The sequence below is a fragment of the Oncorhynchus kisutch genome, linkage group LG11 (genome assembly GCF_002021735.2).
Source record: "Oncorhynchus kisutch isolate 150728-3 linkage group LG11, Okis_V2, whole genome shotgun sequence".
Classification (NCBI taxonomy): Eukaryota; Metazoa; Chordata; class Actinopteri; order Salmoniformes; family Salmonidae; genus Oncorhynchus; species Oncorhynchus kisutch.
Genome location: NC_034184.2, coordinates 42,481,735 through 42,500,963, shown reverse-complemented (window position 1 = coordinate 42,500,963; position 19,229 = coordinate 42,481,735). Strand labels below are relative to the sequence as shown.

Genomic DNA, 19,229 nt, shown 5'->3' with positions numbered 1-19,229 from the left:
TATGGGCAGGCATAAGCTACAGACAATGAACACAATTGCATTTTATCCTTAGCAATTTGAATGCACAGAAATACCTTGACGAGTTCCTGAGGCCCATGTATTTTAAGGTATCTGTGACCAACAGATGCATATCTGTATTCCCAGTCACATGAAATCCATAGATTAGGGCCTAATGAATTTATTTCAATTGACAGATATTCCTCATATGAACTGTAACTCAGTAAAGTCTTTGAAATTGTTGCATTTTGTGTTTATATTTTCATACTTCATATTACTTCATATTCAAGATGAAGTAGCTAGCTAATTAGTTATGTATTACTAAAATCATAACTACAAATCAATTACCAACTTACTTGAACTGTTAATGTAATGATATAATTGGAATCCATTCATTTCAGTCCATCTTTGGCTGCATTCCAAACACTAAAAAGACAAATACAAAAAACCAGATATACAAACAAGAGTACAAAAACCTAACAGACAGGGGAATTACATATCAAGATTCATTTTCAATTTGTTAAATAACTTTTATGGTGCGTATTGCTTTTTTGTTTTTACATGTACTGATCATTTCAAAATAATATTTAAATATGTGAAAAGACACACCCTACACCCTCAGCCCTCAAATTCAGTGGACACTTCTATGACGTCTGACGCGTATACACTTGTAGCGAAAGGGAGGAATGATTTTTAAATGGACTGCCCTTGCCCGGAATTATAATTGCGTGACTACTTATATTAACTATATAATTATTAATATACGCCGACTGTATGACATCTAGCAAATTAATTAGTTAACTAACGTTAGCCTGCCTAGCTGGAACTTCTGAAGAATGAATGTTTTATTTCTACAATTTCCAAACGCTAAGCAAACAAAAACATAATTACTTTTACGACACGTGTTTGTGCCGTCATGTGCATTAGAGGCACAATTTCTAACCGTTTTACTTACACTTGTATGTTAATTTATCCATACTGAGGTTGGGGTTCTAAGTGTCGGCAGACTTTTCTTAGTGGATGTAGAAATATTGCGAATTGAATTATGGGGCGTAATCAGGCCCGAATTGAACATAATTATATACTCGCAAACTCGATCAAAAATGAAGGCTGAGGGGCTTACGTTGCAGACTTCCTTTGTTTGTCTAATCGTTTGGACAGACATCCAAGATGGTGACGGGGATACCCCCAAGGGCATAAGGCGAGGCTAAACTCAGTGGACAATGGACCTGATCGGACAGCTCAGAGCCTCTGCTCTTTTCTGTCCATAAAACGTGGATGTGTCTTTTATGAGTTTGAAACGCAGCCAAGGTCACAAGATGACTATACAATGTTAACTTCGGCTGTGAGTGCCTGGGGGAAAAATCAACATCTAAGACAGCTCATGGAAACATTCTATTGATATTTTTGGTATAAAGGTGATAACGAAAGTGTCGTTTTGACAAGAACATTTTCAAAATTCCCAAATGGGGACGTCAATTGGAATTATCTTTCTGAGCTCGGCGTCAGTTAAACTGCAGTACCGCCAGTCTCCTATGGGTACATGGGATGGCGTACTTTCCAACCGGAACCCTGGCATCAAAACGCGATGACTTCAAATCCGCCTCGATTTCCGTTTCATTGACATACGGGAACAGGAACCACAACAGTAGCTGGCTGGTGGCCCAAAACATTGAGAAAAATCTAACTTTCAAAGGTTAGTGAAATGGGGGTTTATAATAATCTCACCTGCATTTGGTGTGTCCCTCATCGGGCAGTCTGTCTGTCATCCTATATGAGCTAGCTAGCCGGTTAGCTTATGACGTCTAATAAAAGCTATCGTCTTTAGCTTGCAGTCGAGCTAAATCAATTTTACTTAGCTATTCGATAACAGCAGGTAGATGGGGATGGATTGACAGAACTTAGATTAGTATCTGTATCCATGCTCGTGCATGATTCCCTTCGAGTCAATAGCCTCAGGTTCGGATTGTGTACTGTATATCACTGCTGTGCAGTGTCACAATGACGCTCTCTACCCCACCACATCCAGGGCTTGTGCCTGAGTCCGACCTACGTGGATGGAAGTGGAGATTGCGTTCGAGATGGGTCCTGAGAGAATCTTACCGAACTCTGAGGAGGAGCTAGGCCAGGAGCGGCCGCCCGACGCTGGGGTGCCTGAGGTGGGCGGGGAGTGGAGTGGAGAGGAGGAGGATGATAATGGAGGTTACTATTACCAGCCACTAAACCAGGACCCTGATGGACTAAATGCTGCACCAGGGGACCATCCTGAGGATATCCCCCCAGTAGCAGAGCAACTGCAAGAAGTCCAGGAGAGAATAGAGGTATCGAACCCTATATTCTGAATATAATCAGTTTAGTGTTTCAATCAGTGTCATGTGTTTATCATCTCTATAAAGACAAGTCAGTGAAATGTTAGCTGTCATGTTGCTTGTCAAGACATTTATCAAACTTGATTGACTTCCCCACAGTTGATGGGCTTGCATCTTCCCCAGCCCCCTCCCCCAGATAGTGATGAAGACCCAGAAGGAGCACACAGCAGCGCAGCCTCCATCCCCATGGATGAAGGTGAGGATGCTGCCTTGCTTAGTTCATCCATAGTACCCCTACATACAGGGGTCAGGGGGATACTCATAATGCCTTAGGATTGACCATAGCTCTTAGAATCATGAAGTTTCAATCAAATGCTCTCTGAATGTAGTGCCTTGTACTGATGTCCATCCCTTCCTTCAGACCACGTGGAGCTAGTGAAGAGGACCATGGCAGCAGTGGCCCTGCCCTCTCTGGCCATCCCGGCCTGGGCTCAGGAGATCTCGGACGACCAGTGGAAGGACATGGTCCAGCAGACGCTCCAGACTCGCCAAAGCTCAGAAGGCCTGAGGCTAGAGCACAAATAAGACTGAATTGCCTCCTTCCCTCAGTCTGTCTAACTCTGTCCTGCATTTCACCAACACACTTACCCCAGGGGAGTCTGCACTGAGGTCCTCTCTGAGCAGGTGTTAGGTGTCTCAATTCTCAAGAGATTGTGAACTCCTCTACGTCCAATTCTCATTAGATGATATTTCTGATGAATATTTGTTTTTCAAAGGAGGCTCTTGGTACCTACTACATCTAACCTGCTGCTTAAGGTCATTTGTAGGGTTTGTGAAGGAGTTTGAATGAGTATAGTATATTTTGTCTCTCAGATCAGGTAAACTCTTACCGTTTCTACTCTGGAGGAGCTTGAATCAGTGTACTGGAGTACGTATTATGAGGCTCAATGACAGTTTGGCCTTGAGTACAGAAGCACTATTATATTTCCCCCCCCCCCCCCCCCCCAATGCTTCCTGAGACATTCCAACCACCCTTTCCAACATCAGATCACCTTTGTTTGTTTTTGTGACACTTTCTATTGGTTGTGATTACCATATTATAATACTATTAAATCAGTTTTTGTTGAACGTAATATATAAGCTGTCCGGTTTATTAGGTACACCAGACATTCACAAAAATTGATAAGATTCTACAGACAGTGAGTCATGTGGCTTGCTGTATAAAGCAGGCCTTCAGTTACTGTTAGAATGGGCAAAACGAGTGACCTAAGCGACTTAGAGCGTGGTATGATCGTCAGTTCCAGTATCTCAGAAACTGCTGCCTTCATGGGCTTAATGAGAATGGAGCGACAAACGAAAACATCCAGTCAGCGAAAACATCTCGGAACACACAACTCGTTGATCCTGGTCACGGATGGGCTATTGCAGCAGACGACCGCACCGGGTTCCACTCATATCAGCTAAAAAACAAGAAGTGGCTCCAGTGGGCATGTGATCGCCATCACTGGACAATTGGTGATTGGTAGAATATTGCCTGCTCTGATGAAACCTGGTTCCCCATGCTAATAGCAGTCAGGATTTGGCGTAAGCATGAGACCATGGACCGATCCTGCCTGGTGTCAATGGTAAAGGCTGGTGGCGGTGGTGTGCCGCCGTCCAATCTGTAGCGACGGCATGTTGCTATAGCGTTAGCATGGACCAACATCCCTGTGGTACTTTTCCAAGTCATAGAATCCACCCCCAGAATAATTGAGGCTGTTCTGGAGAGGAACGGGACTCCGACCGGTACTAGATGAGTGTACCTAATAAACTGGCCAGTGAGTATATGGGCATAAATTAACTTGTACCATTAACTTGTACCACTTGTACCATGAATTCTGCATAGGGTCATTAGCTAGTTCAATCAATGATGGATATTGTTTGTGAGGATAACAGATTCCCAAACTCAATGGATGTCCACTATTTTTTACTTTATTTTGTTCTGTACATACATGAACATCTGTACAAAATATGACTTTCATACTATGTAATGCTCTACCTAATTAAAGTAGAACATATGTACATATGACCTGGAAAGCAGCTTAAGATTAGTGTCAGACCTGGGGGGTGGGGTGGAGAGAGACCCTTTGTTTAAAAAAAAATGTCCTCTTCAGTTTGTGTGTGGCTGCTGGACAAACTGAGCCATTTCATGTCATCAGTCACCACCCAGCCATGGCATTGTAGTGCCCTGGTACCTATCTCTTGTAGTCTGGAATGTCTCAACAGCTACTTTCTGGAAGCATGGCCAATAGGAATGCATGTGCCTTGCTCAGTCAGGTGAGAGAACAGTAATACATTATTTCTATTAAGAATTAATATTTAAAACTATATTGCGACTTATTGATATACTGTTTATAAATACAAATGTCTCATGCACAGGTAACATTTTCAAACCTCACCAGAAGACAATTTAGAGCATAGGTCTTCGGTGCAGACAAGACTTGGCAAATCCAATCTGAGCTGATGAGATTTTTGTTCCACCGAGGGAGAATGTAGAGGTTATCGCTACTGTGATTACAAAAAAAGTGTATTTTTATGTGTAAGGATAAACATGTTAGGAATCCAACTCAGATGATATAAAAAGCAGCTCGGATTTAGACTGCTCTAACGTTATGACTGTAAGGTCATGTTGAGGGAGGGAACTCTTTGGCAGCCAGCCTCTAACTAAGTATGTGTGCGATGACGACTCACTTTGCCCAGCAGCCTTAGGAGTGAGTAATTCCCCACTGTTGGGTGTGATTGACAGACAACTCAATAGACGAGACCATACGACAAAGAAATGACCTAACGCAGCAAGTGGAAGAAAACAAACCAGAAACAAAAGGAGTAAGGAGGGTGAGTGGGATTAACCTACAGGACAAGGGGGTGGTAGGGGTGCACCCCTAAGCAATATACATTACAATATACAGTACACATTTGCAACAGTAACCACAGCCTTTCCTTTTCCCCATATGTGCTAGTAAAGCAATTCTATATTTTTTTATCTGTAGATAGTCTTATGGGGAGGATTGTTTTGCGCACTTCCATACACCATTCAAGTGCATGAGTTTGTTTCAACTAAAAATATTGCTTAGGTTAAGAAAGAGACCTATTGAATCAAGCCGGTTTAGAGGAGAAAGGGGAATATGATATTTTGTAGAGATTCCCTACACTTGAACCGAAATAACCTTTTTCCTTTCCGCAATGAGGCTACCTCAACAGAGGTGCATTTTCATCAATAAGAAACATAAATCCACAAACACATAAGATAGAAAGGCCAGAAGATGGCTACAGAGGAATAACTAAAGAGGCAGAGGAGATGTTACCCATTGGGCCAGAAACATTAATAAAACACAAATATAATTATGAAGGAAGGAATGGATAACAATCATGACAGTCAGAGTCTGGACAGAGCAGAGTGAGAAGGTTATCTTTGAGAAAAGGATGGACGGACACTGCAGCAGCTTATGGTTGCCTTTCCTAAAGACCAACAACCTGAGGACGATATTACCCTGACATCCTATCTTATTCTTATTGTGTTCATTTAGATTTTAGCCTACTTGGTAAATATGGTCTTCTTCTTGAACTGCACTGTTGGTTCAGGGCTTGTAAGTAACATTTAAAGTCTACACTTGTTGTATTCGGCGCATGTGGCAAATACAGTTTGATTTGATTTAACTGAATTGGTTTCTGAGGTTTCTTTTTGACACAGCGACATGATTTTGTTTTTGAGCTACACCTCTAGTTATAAAAATACAATAAACATTTTTTTCAACAGGAGCTCTATTACAAGTTTAGACATTTGTTCAAAACTTATTCTGTATCTTCAAGTGCTTTATAGTGGCCCGGCCGGCTAGGAATTAACATATGAAAAGCCTTATCAGTTCTGTGAACAAGTCTCAAAAACCGACCAAAACAAAAACCACTTCTTAGAGCAAGCAGATGATTGTGATTGCTTTCTCACGCCTTTTGGGGGAACTAGGCGAGATATTGGTAAGGGGTGGGCACCTCGCGGGCAAAACTATTTTATAAGTCATTTCACTCTTTTTGCCGTGGGGCAGAGAGAAATGTGCAGTTTTACAGCTAATTTCCTGCAATTCTACACATGTTGCCATGACATATGCAATGTTAATATGATATCTATAGTTAAATAAATATCTGAGTTAAGTGACTACCTAAATCAATGGGGGGCCCCCTGGAGATCAGGGCCCCCTGGAGATCAGGGCCCCCTGGAGATCAGGGCCCCTGGGCAAGTGCCCTTCATGCCTGGTCCGTAATTTGGCCATGATAACAACAAGTTTAGATAGCTGGGTAGACTAACTTACCAATCTAAAAAATGTTAGCGGACATGGGCTAATTGAGTGACTGTCAGTGACTGACAAGCGGGAAACTGCTGATGCACAACCAAATATCTCAATTCCACCTTGTGTATTCTACTATTCTAACACTCAACAGTAAATTGAGACCCGGACTGACTGCCCTGCATACACCAATTATCTAGGCTTACAAACATGCTATTAGCTTACGACTAATAAACAGGGAGAATGTAATTCAACAGATGCTGTAAGGCCATGATTTAAGGATGCAAAGAGGTGACTTCATGAAGCTACAACTAAAGAGTGAGAAAAACTGGTTTCATGGAAGAGACTGACATACATGAATTAAATTAAGATAAAGGCAGCCATCTTGATTCCTAGTCCTCTCATGTCATTGCTTTGCCTTGTCAGCTTTGTGTCCCAGACTTGGCTTCCCCAAAATGTACTATGCTGCCTGGACATGAACTGTCAGCAAGTTTGTTTTTTTGTTTTTTAACAGAGCAGAATCACTACTTCCACTGGACATCCAGCTAGACTAGAGCATGGCCATATTTTCCACCAAACCAATCAGATAACCCACACCCCCTCACTCCAGACAAGCTAGCGGGACCACCACTCACTCGACTGCCCTCTATAGGTAATGCTTTGGTCGTTCCCTTTCAGCACAGCATATCACAGTAGGAGGGAGGAACATGAGGACAACCAAAACCAATCCGAAAGGAAACAGAAACAAAACAAAGAAACATGCTTCACGGATGCTTACACTTAATACTACTGTTGTATAATGGTTGTCCTCGTGCAACCTAACAATCAGCCCACTGTAGTCAAGTATATGAGAGTATTTGGAAGTTGGAACAATTTGTACGTCTGTGTGTATGTTCCTATGTGTGCGTATAGGAGTGTGTGTTCTTGTCTAACTCTGATGGCCTTGGTTTTCTGCAGATGGGGATCTCCGGCAGAGATGGAGGGGTGGAGGGGGAGGAGAAGCGGAGGCGAAGAGGGGGCTATCAGGTGTACAGTAGGTGACTGTTTGGATGAGAGACGGACAGGAGGGGAGTTAGGCATGGAGGGTGCCACTGCTCCCTGGTCAGAGGGCCTCCTCGTTGGCCGTCAGGTACTCCTCTGCTCGCTTGTGTTGCTCCAGGGCTTTTATAGTGTACACGTCCTGCGGCAGCTCCGACTTCCGCCGCATCAACACCTTGTCTTTCTTGATGTCCTTCATCCCCTATGGAAGAATATATGTAGAGCAAAGTGAGACTGTTAGTTCAAGGCCATATCCAACACAGCAATGAAACTTTTCAAATGGACAGACGGGGACTGGTGAATTCTGAAACTGACATGAGTTGAATTAGTTTACAACTTTAAAAACGTAGAAAGACAAAAGAAATGAACATGTGAAACAAAAGTGTTGATTTTTCTTGATTCATTGATTGGCTGGTAGGTGTATTAATACTAGGCTGGGACAACAGCCTGCAGGGTGTACTGTATGTGGCTACGGGGGGTGTGAGTACATACCTGTGATTCAACAAATTAAGGCCTTGACGATCAATTGATTAGTAAATTACTAGGCTGGGAATAAAGCCTGCAGGTGGGCGTATGTAGAGAGTGGTGTACCTCAACGTGTGCTGGTAGTTGTACCTGTGTGGCCTCTGTCTCGACAGTCTTCTTCAGCAGCTGAATGTCCTCAGCAGTGGGCGTCTCAGTCTCCATGGAGTACAAGGGCACCCCTCCCGGACTCTCATTGTACATCATGTACTGGAAAATTACAGATAGAAATAAATGAGTTGGATCTGGTCTGGATAACGACTGTGAAACACACCCACGAATGTACCAAGATCAACATCAGACAGCCCATTGAATTCAGTAAGAAAAGAAGCAGACCTCTTCTTGTGGGTGGAGACCAGGTCGGAGTTTGCTAACCTGCAGATAAAGCATAGGTTAAAAGACAGATATTTGCTTTCTCTCAGTCAGACACGAGGCAGGTTTCCATTGACCCAGGTTTAATTTGACAAACGCAATGTCGCAACAACAAAGAAACATTGCGACGTGTAAGACGACGTGTAAGACGACGTGTAAGACGTGTAATGCAAACAGCTGCTATCGGAGAAATGTTCTGTCCGTTTTTTCTTGTGACAAATTGATGGAAAGAGATTTTTTTTTAAATGATGATTGCTGAATCATTTTTGAAGGGACGCAGGGCACGTCAGCACGTGACTAGAAAGCCCCACTCCACATTTATTTTCTAAACGCTTACTGCTTTCTAAATCTACATTTCAACTCTAAAAATGACGTTTCTATGCAGGACAACGATTGTCCTGACTTTCAAGAATGCCCAAATTGCTTTGCCTTCCTTTTCTGGTTGGCAGAAAAGCCATTTAATTATATCAGATGTACAGTAGTGCAAGTCTCACCATGCCACGGACCGATGCCATACGTTGGCACATTAGAATCATTTATGGCAAATATTAGTCAATTCTTGCTTTCTATCCATGCTGTCTTTTGTGGACTACGTGACATGAAACAGAGGTGGGAGGGCATACACGCTGATGCCAATTTATTCATTGCCTAAATGGATAATAGAAACACTTCAACCATCATTTTGTATTTGACAATCTGGGTTTTTGCAGATTTCGTTGTTGTTGTGGGGGTGACGTCATTACATCCAGCTGTTTTTAATAAACACAAGACAGTTAAATGGAAACACACCGTTGCAGGCAATTGTGGCATCTATTTTCTATGCGAACTTTCTAAAGTGTTAATGGAAACATAGCTACCGACACACACACACACACATATCTAGGCTACATTCACTAAAACACAATTCCTCTTAATTAAATCTTCAGCTCTTTGTTCCTGAGCCCATTGTAGCTGGGAATCAGTCACGAGAGACGATCAATGGTGATAATTAGATGTGTCTGGAACAAAAGGACTTTATAAAGTCAAATTAATTCAAGCATAACCCTGTTTAAAACCCCACAAAAAATCCCCTCTACCTCTTACTGTACAGACAATTTCACACACAACCATAGCAACATAATTACTGAGGACTGGAGTTTTTTCTCCCTTTCGGTTGCTCCTGGCGACAGTGATATTATGGAATGCATTTAGAGAATAATGAGACAGGAAGCGTGTTACTAGGGACCATTAATTTGATACTACATACAACACACACAAAAAAATAACTATTACGCAGTGTCCATCTACAAATGTCTAATGTGGAAATAAATAGCACAGTCTCGTTTCCTGAGCCTACTCCCTGGAACAGTGTGATGTGAATGTTCCATAATGGACAGGGATGGGGTTGTGGTGTTTTTTGGCATTCTGCAGTAGGGATCACCTGAGGGTTATGCTTGGCCAACTCCTCGATCTTGTGCCAGACCTCCTCACGCTCCTTCAGCTTGTACTTCTCTCTGAAAACACATCAGCAACAAAAACAACTTTGAGTTGGAGCCAACCAGGAAATTAGCTGGCTTGGCATTTTACTGTGCTTTGAGGGAGAGGATCAATAGTTCTACATGAAAAAACAAAAAGAGAAGTGGCTGATTTAATAGAGGACCATGCAGATCTAGGAGCATGCCCAGTGGACTCACTTCTGTTTCTCAGCCTTGTACTGCTGGGTGCAATCATCAAACAGCTTCTGGTTCATCTCCATGAAGAGCTTCAGGGCGTTGTAGATCAGCCCATGGATTGTCCTAGACATAGGAAGGGCATTTAACACAGTGCAATATGTGCAGGTTAACATACAATGAATCATTGAAATGCCCTTTTCAGCGAGTGCTGGACATCAATTGTTTTCTGGATTATATTCCAAAGGATCCAGTATCCCATTTTTTAAGGGGGAGAAAAATATTTCTGCACAAAGCGCATTATCGGTTCTTCCCTTACAACAATGAATTGATTTCCTCTCTCAAAATGCGAACCCAGCTATGACAAATAGTTGCCAGGCTTGTTTTGGAGGCACATCAGTTTAGCAGGAGCATTGATCTTTTAAATTGACTTGGATGCAGGGGTCATACTTGTTCCAGTGGCTCTTGGAGTTCTTGTAGAGAGCAGGGAACATGATGGGGAGGATCTTGGCGGCGTTGTCACTGATCAGACTCATGATGTACTCGTTGTTCCAGTAGTACAGCGCCCTCTCTGCCACCTTGAGCACCCAAAAAAGGAGGCCATCAGACAATACGCCCCTTGTAATCTACCAAGGCAGTCTTCTTCCATTGTGGATACGGTATAGTTCCTGTGCTTGTTCACTCTGTCCACGACAGAATATCGCACATGATTCTAAGACAAATTACTTTCAATTGGCATGATGTTATTTCTTCCTTCCTGAAGGCAATGCCATATTCTGTTATGTTTGGGCCAGTGAAGCTGAATGAGTAAACACAGCAGTGTGAGTGAGCATGAGGCAGGCGTAGTGTACCTGGAAGTGTGGACTGGAAACACACTTGGCCAGCTGTCTGAACAGCGGCTCCATGACCTTGACGAACTCAGACGGCTCGATGACGTCCAGGATCTCCTCCAGCTCGTTGAGGAACATCACCTCTTTGGGGCTGTGGGTCTTAGGCCAGAACTTCAGCAAGCCCATGATCACCTGGGGGGGTCAAATAATTTACACAACATTAACATTCACTCTGTATAAAACCATATATTACCCAGCTAAGAACCTTTGGCTGACAATCCCCAGTTGAAGACATGCCAAACTCACTGGTTCAGTTAGACTACTGTCCTTTTCCAAGAACTGCACGACGCAATACGCCAGCTGTGGAGAGAGATAGATAAGTTGTGCGAGTGAGAGCATTTCAGCAGGAGCTGATATAGGAGAGTCATGTCTGACCCTCACACTGTGTAAGGGAGGGGGGCCTTTCAGAGCACTATGGTACCTGTGGGTGGTAGACGCTGAGTGACTTCACTTTGTGAAGCGGCAGCAGCACTCGAATCAAGAACATCTTGTGCTCCTCTTTCAATGGCAGGGCAAAGCCGTTGATTATGCTGGGGACAAGGGACAAGGGGAGACTTGTTTTAGATTCATCTTTTTTTTTTTATTGTAAAAGAGATGTGTTGACGGGATAGTACACTGTGCACTCACCTTCCTAAGATCTCTAAGAGCTCGGCGATTCCATTGTGATGCTCAGTTTCATATATAAACCTGCAATATGAGAGCAGGCCAAGGTCAACTAAAAGGGCACAGACAACAGATATACTGACACATTTTCTACACGCAACCTCAACATTCGACAACCTTGCAGGTCTTCTGTGTTGCAGTTACATGATCTATTCTCCACAAGAACTGACAGACTCTCGAACTCTGAATAGATTTCAATAGTTGAGACAGACACATAGAAATAGAGTAACTAAAAACAGGCATCCCTCCCCCCCAAACAAGTCAACGTCCTGTGTCAGGTGGACCGCCAGCCACATGGAGTGTGCCTGTAATTCTATTTCTATAGACCGACTCACCTGGTGTGGAAGGGGGTATAAAAATCCATCTCTCTCACCTGTAGAATATGTTGTTGATCTGTCTCCGGATGTAGGCCCGAAGACCCAGGAATTTGCCGTAGATCCTGTGGAGGATGGTCTTCAGGAAGTCCCGCTCCCTGGGGTCTTCACTGTCAAACAGCTCCAGTAGCTGTGGGGAGGAATGGGGGGGGGGGGGTTGGCATGATCAGACATCTAATGTGTCAAACATCAATGCATATTCGAGAAACTAGCACCGTATTCAATACAAAAGATACAAATGGGATGCTTGCAATTGTAGGAGTGAAAATACTTGGAAAATCAGGCAAAGTTCGAAAATACTCATCATCGGACAAAACACACACGACTTTCATTGACCAACACGCTGAAGTGTTTAAGACAACGTGGCACACAGTATCAGGTAGTGCGGTGAAAACAAAATTCGATTTCTATGAGATGTCATAGCGGCTGGGTTTCCCCATAACATAATGCAAAGCAATGCGTGTCTGGAGCCCAGGCCAGCACTCACAGTGATTAGGCTGACTAAAGTCATTATTAATATTCATTCCCAGCAGCGGTGGATGGGAAGCATCATGTGGTCAGATGGAGAAGAGTGACCCCTGCTAATTCCCTCTCAGCTCTCATGTCTCGCTACTGTGTGGGAGGGAGACGGAAGCTGGCCAGGGAATGAGAAAAACACGCATACACAGACATAGAAATTCTACACACACACACATCACTAGATGGCTACCACCCGGTTCCTCAACCCTGCACCTTTGAGGTTGCTGCCCTATATACATAGAATCACTGGTAACTTTAATAAATGGAACACTAGTCACTTTAATAAATGTTTACATACTGTTTTACTCATTTCATTTGTGTATGCTGTATTATAGTGTTCTATATTTTAGTCAATGCCACTCCGACATTGCTCGTCCTAATATTTATACATTTCTTGTATCGTTGTGAATTATAAATACTACTGCACTGTTGGAGCTAGCCTTTCGCTACAAGCCTTTCGCCACACCCGCAATAACATCTGCTAAATATGTGTGACCACTAAAATGTGATTTGATTTCATACACACACGTAAACAGCATCATTGCTGACTGCCTGGGCGCTAGGATTGTACACATATTGCCAAGTAGTGGCAGATTTAGGTACTGATAAGTGCCTAAATTGGAACTCAGCGGCTGTACAGTAACATGCTGGAAATGACGTCAGAGCTCAGGCTCTGCGCGTCACAGCGCGGTGTGTTTTGACTGACAGCCGTTCTGAACCTGAGCGCAGCAGCGCGCGACAAGTAGTTCCCTCCCGTGAAATTGGACAACTTTTGCAAATCTTTTGCTGTCGGATTGAGGGAAATGTTGTACATTAAGAGGAGACAGTGAGGATTACAAGAAATAGCACTTTGATGTCATACAAGCAAGCCAAATGCACTTCACATTTCCATACCATAAAACTCATGTCGTAACGTTTTTGATCACCATGCTTGACGTACAGTTTACAAGATGACATGCCGTCATACCCTGAGTAGTTCTGAACAGAATGAGCCCGTTTGTCTATGGTGAAGAAAATTTGCCGCAGAACACACACCTGAATGCACTCGTGACTTTTGCTTCTATTCGCACCAAAATTGCAATCTGTTTCTCTGAATTGTCTTTTGAAAGCCTAACACTGTAAGATCTAGTCATGTTGGCAACAGAACAAGCTTTTAAACGATGCCCACCTGACCCAGATTGCCATGTTTTGGATTACGTAAACAACAACAGTAGTTGTGTGATGGCAGGGATGCAAGGTTGTGTTCCAAACAAAACAATATAAGTGCACTTGCTTTAGTTCCTCAACGGCATCGCTAGGAGAGCCCAAAAAAATACCTTATAGTTGAAGACTCTTCTTTAAGTCATAAAAGTGCATTGAAATTGCTTAGGAACTGTGCACAGTTTGGAGAGGTGTGTGTGGCCACTTGGAGACACCAGTTTGTCCTCTCACTCAAAGCCTTGTCATTATTTTGTCTTATGTTGCACCTACCCAACATTTCCTAGGAATAGTCTTATATTACTGAATGTATCCAGAGTATTTTCAGTAAGTGCAGTAAATGTAAAATGCACATAAAATCAACAGTGTAATGTTTGGATTCCCTGTTGTGTCCTCAACTTTGGTCTAATAATTTCCCCATCATCTCCAAACTGTTCCCTTTCAATTGTTACCATGCATATGCATTTCATTTTTATTTTGTAAAAAACAATTCAATTTAGCCCTATCCATATAGGTCAAGTCCCACGAGTGTAAAGGGTTAGATATTTCAACAGCTCAGCAGTTACAGGGAGCACAGTTTGTGTTGTAACCAGAGGGATACTTACAGACAGTACAAACTTTTGGTCAATGTATTTTTTGGCGACATTAGGCTGGAAATCGGGGGACTCCAGGAATCGTAAGAAGAATTCATACACCAGCTGGAGAGAAGACGCAAAAGAGGACAAACGTTGGTGTGATTTAAGGCGGACAATACTGCATGGAAATAGCTTTTTTCTAGTCTTAAAATTCAAGAAGAGAAATAAAAAAACGTCACCTGTAGGTGTGGCCAAGCAGCCTCCAGTGTGGGCTCGTCCTCTTCTGGGTCAAACTCAGCCCCCGTGGGGTTGGAGGATGGTGGCAGGGTCCTGAACAGGTTGATTGAAAACTGAACAAGGCAGAGGAGAGGTGTCAGTCAACATGGCAACAAATCAACAACGCTAAAGCTATCCTCCGATTTGCACATTTAGGAAAACACAGCACAATCCATCCGATAGTCTTATGCCACACAAAAGGAATGACATTCACTAGATCAGAGCACAAATCATTTGACAAACGGGTGGTGTCGAGAGAGGACCCAAGTGGGCCCTGGTAAAAGCCGTTTAGGTTAGCCCTGCTAACACGGCCACTGGGAGAGCTGCAGCTGACATAAAGCAACCCCAGCACCTAGTTCCTGTCTGGGCCTGAGGCTGCCACCGCACAGAGCCCCTCTGGCAATGAGGAAAGAGAGATGCTGGAAATAGCCTGCCTGGCACCACAGCTCCAGAGACGCACCTCAGCATCGTTACAGAACACTCACAACGGGAGAGAGAGGGAGAGACGACAGCAGCAAGATGAAAGGGAGAAGGTGGTGGATAATTGATCATCCCCCAGCGCACACTTATTACTCGTTGAGCACAGCGCAAAAATGTGTCACAAGCAGAGAGGGAGAGAGGGCCTCAGAGGTAGACAGGGCTCTAACTCCTCTAGCTCCACAATGAGATAGGGTGCAGGCCAGGCAGCAGGCTGTGACCCAAAATTGCCCTCCCTGGAAGCCTGTGTTTCAGACATAAGGAAGTGGGTGGCGGCAAATGTTTTACTTTTAAACTGGGAGAAAACAGAGAGGCTAGTTCTAGGTCCCAAGAAAAAAAAGAGATATCATGTTGGATCTGACAATTCATCTTGATGGTTGTACAGTCGTCTCAAACGAAACCATGAAGGACCTCGGCGTTACTCTGGACCCTGATCTCTCTTTTGACGAACATATCAAGACTGATTCAAAGACAGCTTTTTTCCATCTACGTAACATTGCAAAAATCAGAAACTTTGTCCAAAAAATTATGCAGGAAAATTCATCCATGCTTTTGTCACTTCTAGATTAGACTACTGCAATGCTCTACTATCCAGGATAACTGGATAAAGCACTAAATACATTTCAGTTTGTGCTAAACACAGCTGCTTGATTCTTGACTAGAACCAAAATTTATCATATTACTCCAGTGCTAGCCTCTGGCTTCCTGTTAAGGCTACGGCTGATTTCAATGTTTTATTGCTAAGCTACAAAGCATTACATGGGCTTGCTCCTACCCATCTTCCCAATTTGGTCCTGCCGTACATACCTACACATACGCTACGGTCACAAGACGCAGGCCTCCTAATTGTCCCTAGAATTTCTAAGCAAACAGCTGGAGGCAGGGCTTTCTCCTATAGAGCTACATTTTTATGGAATGGTCTGCCTATCCATGTGAGAGGTGCAAACTCGGTCTCGACCTTTAAGTCTTTATTGAAGACTCATCTCTTCAGTAGGTCGTATGATTGAGTGTAGTCTGGTCCAAGGGTGTGAAGGTGAACGGAAAGGCACTGGAGCGACAAACTGCCCTTGCTGTCTCTGCCTGGCCGGTTCCCCTCTCTCCACTGGGATTCTCTGCCTCTAACCCTATTACAGAGGCTGAGTCACTGGGTTACTGGTGCTCTTCCATGCCGTCCGTAGGAGGGGTGCGTCACTTGAGTGGGTTGAGTCACTAACGTGATCATCCTGTCCGGGTTGGCGCCTCCCCTCGGGTTCGTGCCGTGGGGGAGATCGTTGTGGGCTATACTCTGTCTTGTTTCTTGGTAGTAAGTGTGATTATTATTATTTGACCCTGCTGATCATCTATGAATGTTGAACATCTTGGCCATGTATTGTTATAATCTCCACCCGGCACAGCCAGAAGAGGACTGGCCACCACTCATAGCCTGGTTCCTCTCTAGGTTTCTTCCTAGCTTCCGGCCTTACTAGGGTAGGTGCAACTCAGAAGGGAGGAGAGAGTAAGAGTGTATGACAAGGGAGGCAGGAGAGAGGGAGAATAACCCCAGGAGGCAGGAGAGAAGGAGAATACCCCCAGGAGGCAGGAGAGAAGGAGAATACCCCCAGGAGGCAGGAGAGAACGAGAATACCCCCAGGAGGCAGGAGAGAACGAGAATACCCCCAGGAGGCAGGAGAGATGGAGAATACCCCCAGGAGGCAGGAGAGAAGGAGAATACCCCCAGGAGGCAGGAGAGAAGGAGAATACCCCCAGGAGGCAGGAGAGAAGGAGAATACCCCCAGGAGGCAGGAGAGAAGGAGAATACCCCCAGGAGGCAGGAGAGAAGGAGAATACCCCCAGGAGGCAGGAGAGAAGGAGAATACCCCCAGGAGGCAGGAGAGAAGGAGAATACCCCCAGGAGGCAGGAGAGAGGGAGAATACCCCCAGGAGGCAGGAGAGAGGGAGAATACCCCCAGGAGGCAGGAGAGAGGGAGAATACCCCCAGGAGGCAGGAGAGAGGGAGAATACCCCCAGGAGGCAGGAGAGAGGGAGAATACCCCCAAGAGGCAGGAGAGAGGGAGAATACCCCCAGGAGGCAGGAGAGAGGGAGAATACCCCCAGGAGGCAGGAGAGAGGGAGAATACCCCCAGGAGGCAAGAGAGAGGGAGAATACCCCAGGAGGCAAGAGAGAGGGAGAATACCCCCAGGAGGCAGCAGAGAGGGAGAATACCCCCAGGAGGCAGCAGAGAGGGAGAATACCCCCAGGAGGCAGGATAGAGGGAGAATACCCCAGGAGGCAGGGGAGAGGGGGAATACCCCAGGAGGCAGGAGAGAGGCAGAATACCCCAGGAGGAATCTTTACTCAGTATTTTGTTGAAGCACCGTTACAGCCTCGAGTCTTTTATTTTATTTGATTATTTTACCTTTATTTAACCAGGTGAGTCAGTTAAGAACAAATTCTTATTCTCAATGACGGCCTAGGAACAGTGGGTTAACTGCCTGTTCAGGGGCAGAATGACAGATTTGTACCTTGTCAGCTCGGGGTTTTGAACTTGCAACCTTCCGGTTACTAGTCCAACGCTCTAACCACTAGGCTACCCTGCCGTCTTCTCGGGTATGACGCTACAAGCTTGGCACACCTGTATTTGGGAAGTTCTCATATTCTTCTCTGCAGATTAGGTTCACCTTCCAACAGGACAACAACCCTAAGCACACAGCCAAGACAGCGTAGGAGTGGCTCCAGTACAAGTCTCTGAATGTCCTTGAGTGGCCCAGACAGAGCCCGGACTTGAACCCGATCAAACATCTCTGGACAGACCTGAAAATAGTTGTGCAGCGACCCTCCCCATCCAACCTGACAGAGCTTGAGAGTTTTGGCTTTGTCATTATCCGGTATTGCATGTAGTCAATAAAAAATTATTCTATTTTAGAATAAGGCTGTAACAAAACAAAATGTGGAAAAAGCCAAGGGGTTTGAATACTTTCTAAATGCTCTTGTGACTGTGGTGCGACTGCATGCATGTTCACTAGAGTTTGTGTGCGTGTTCTCCTCTTACCATGATGACACCCTCGGGATAGATGGACTCGGTGACCACTTCGCGGTTGTGCGTGATGTACTCCACCATCTCATTCAGACCGGCACGCTTCACCTCCTTGTACTTCAGGTCGCTTAGGGGGTCCGTGACAAAGTCAAAGAGTACGCAGCACTGGCGCAGCTTCTGCACAAACAGCTCTTCCCGGTCGATAAGAGGTGCATCTGAGGATGAGAGAGAGAGAGAGAGCAGGGGGTGAGATCAATGGTATGCTGCATGTCTGGGGGTTAGGCTCGATCAGGGCTCTCCAACCCTGTTCCTCGAGAGCTACCGTCGTGTAGGTTTTCGCTCCAACCCTAATTTAGCACACCCGATTCTAATAATTAGCTGGTTGATAAGCTAATTCAGGTTAGTCACAACTGGGTTTGGATCGAAAACCTACAGGAGGGTAGCGCTCCAGGAATGGGGTTGGGGAGCCCTGGGCTAGCTAGTGATTCTTAAACTTCAGAAAACATTATACACTTAGTCTGTCATTTTGTGATCCCATCCTTTTGTTCATGGCTAACATTGAGGATAAAGTGTTAGAGTCATACACCCCCCCCCTTCTCCTGGACAATGAACATCAAGGTCTCCTGTAGTTTTCAGCCCCTTCACAGACCTGAGAGAAAGGACACGTGTCCACTCACACAGAGGGCCCCACACTGTACCATGGAGGAATTCAGACTCCTCCTCACACACAGGCCTATGGGTGGGTCAGTGTATCTAGAGCAGGGATGTCAAATTCATCCCATGGAGGGCGTAGTGTCTGCTGTCTTTTTGTTTTTTTCCCCTTTCAATTAAGACCTAGACAACCAGGTGAGGGGAGTTCCTTACTAATTAGTGACCTTAATTCATCAATTGAGTACAAGGGAGGAGCGAAAACCCACACACTCGGCCCTCCGTAGAATAAGTCAGACACGTGACCTAGAGTGTGTGACTAGTGTGTTGTTGCATAATGGTAGCCCTTCACACTTAACAAATTGCTGATAAGCGCCTAAATTGAAATGC

The 19,229-nt window shown here is 44.6% G+C and overlaps 2 protein-coding genes across 4 annotated transcripts in view; one reads left to right on the top strand and one right to left on the bottom strand.

The window, feature by feature from the left end:
• Nucleotides 1-615: 615 nt before the first annotated feature.
• LOC109899652 (male-enhanced antigen 1-like) lies at nucleotides 616-5,403 on the top strand. 2 transcript variants are annotated; one of them, XM_020495075.2, is made up of 4 exons: nucleotides 616-1,693; nucleotides 2,027-2,318; nucleotides 2,466-2,562; nucleotides 2,728-5,403. In XM_020495075.2, the coding sequence occupies exons 2-4, from the start codon at nucleotides 2,055-2,057 to the stop codon at nucleotides 2,889-2,891; spliced, it is 525 nt and encodes a 174-aa protein (XP_020350664.1). In that variant the 5' UTR covers nucleotides 616-1,693; nucleotides 2,027-2,054; the 3' UTR covers nucleotides 2,892-5,403. The 2 variants fall into 2 exon arrangements, with proteins under 2 accessions (XP_020350664.1, XP_020350665.1); XM_020495076.2 differs by having other exon boundaries at nucleotides 895-1,693; nucleotides 2,490-2,562.
• LOC109899651 (serine/threonine-protein phosphatase 2A 56 kDa regulatory subunit delta isoform) overlaps nucleotides 4,256-19,229 on the bottom strand; it is a 51,516-nt gene continuing 36,542 nt past the window's right edge. For both annotated transcript variants that reach the window (XM_020495074.2, XM_031835822.1), the window contains exons 4-17: nucleotides 18,207-18,406; nucleotides 14,664-14,774; nucleotides 14,455-14,547; nucleotides 12,133-12,263; nucleotides 11,724-11,783; nucleotides 11,518-11,626; nucleotides 11,343-11,396; nucleotides 11,058-11,228; nucleotides 10,657-10,784; nucleotides 10,231-10,332; nucleotides 9,978-10,050; nucleotides 8,522-8,560; nucleotides 8,279-8,395; nucleotides 4,256-7,865 (exon numbers count right to left, since the gene is read on the bottom strand). In XM_020495074.2, coding sequence (XP_020350663.1) covers nucleotides 7,728-7,865; nucleotides 8,279-8,395; nucleotides 8,522-8,560; nucleotides 9,978-10,050; nucleotides 10,231-10,332; nucleotides 10,657-10,784; nucleotides 11,058-11,228; nucleotides 11,343-11,396; nucleotides 11,518-11,626; nucleotides 11,724-11,783; nucleotides 12,133-12,263; nucleotides 14,455-14,547; nucleotides 14,664-14,774; nucleotides 18,207-18,406 — 1,526 coding nt within the window. In that variant the 3' untranslated portion in view covers nucleotides 4,256-7,727. The remainder of the gene's footprint in view (nucleotides 7,866-8,278; nucleotides 8,396-8,521; nucleotides 8,561-9,977; nucleotides 10,051-10,230; nucleotides 10,333-10,656; nucleotides 10,785-11,057; nucleotides 11,229-11,342; nucleotides 11,397-11,517; nucleotides 11,627-11,723; nucleotides 11,784-12,132; nucleotides 12,264-14,454; nucleotides 14,548-14,663; nucleotides 14,775-18,206; nucleotides 18,407-19,229) is intronic.

Excerpts from the sequence above, each read along its gene's own strand:
- LOC109899652 (XM_020495075.2), top strand. The coding sequence starts at position 2,055 with ATGGAAGTGGAGATTGCGTTCGAGATGGGTCCTGAGAGAATCTTACCG. Across the intron at positions 2,319-2,465 it reads AAGTCCAGGAGAGAATAGAG|TTGATGGGCTTGCATCTTCC; the intron begins GTATCGAACCCT and ends ACTTCCCCACAG. Across the intron at positions 2,563-2,727 it reads CTCCATCCCCATGGATGAAG|ACCACGTGGAGCTAGTGAAG; the intron begins GTGAGGATGCTG and ends CCCTTCCTTCAG.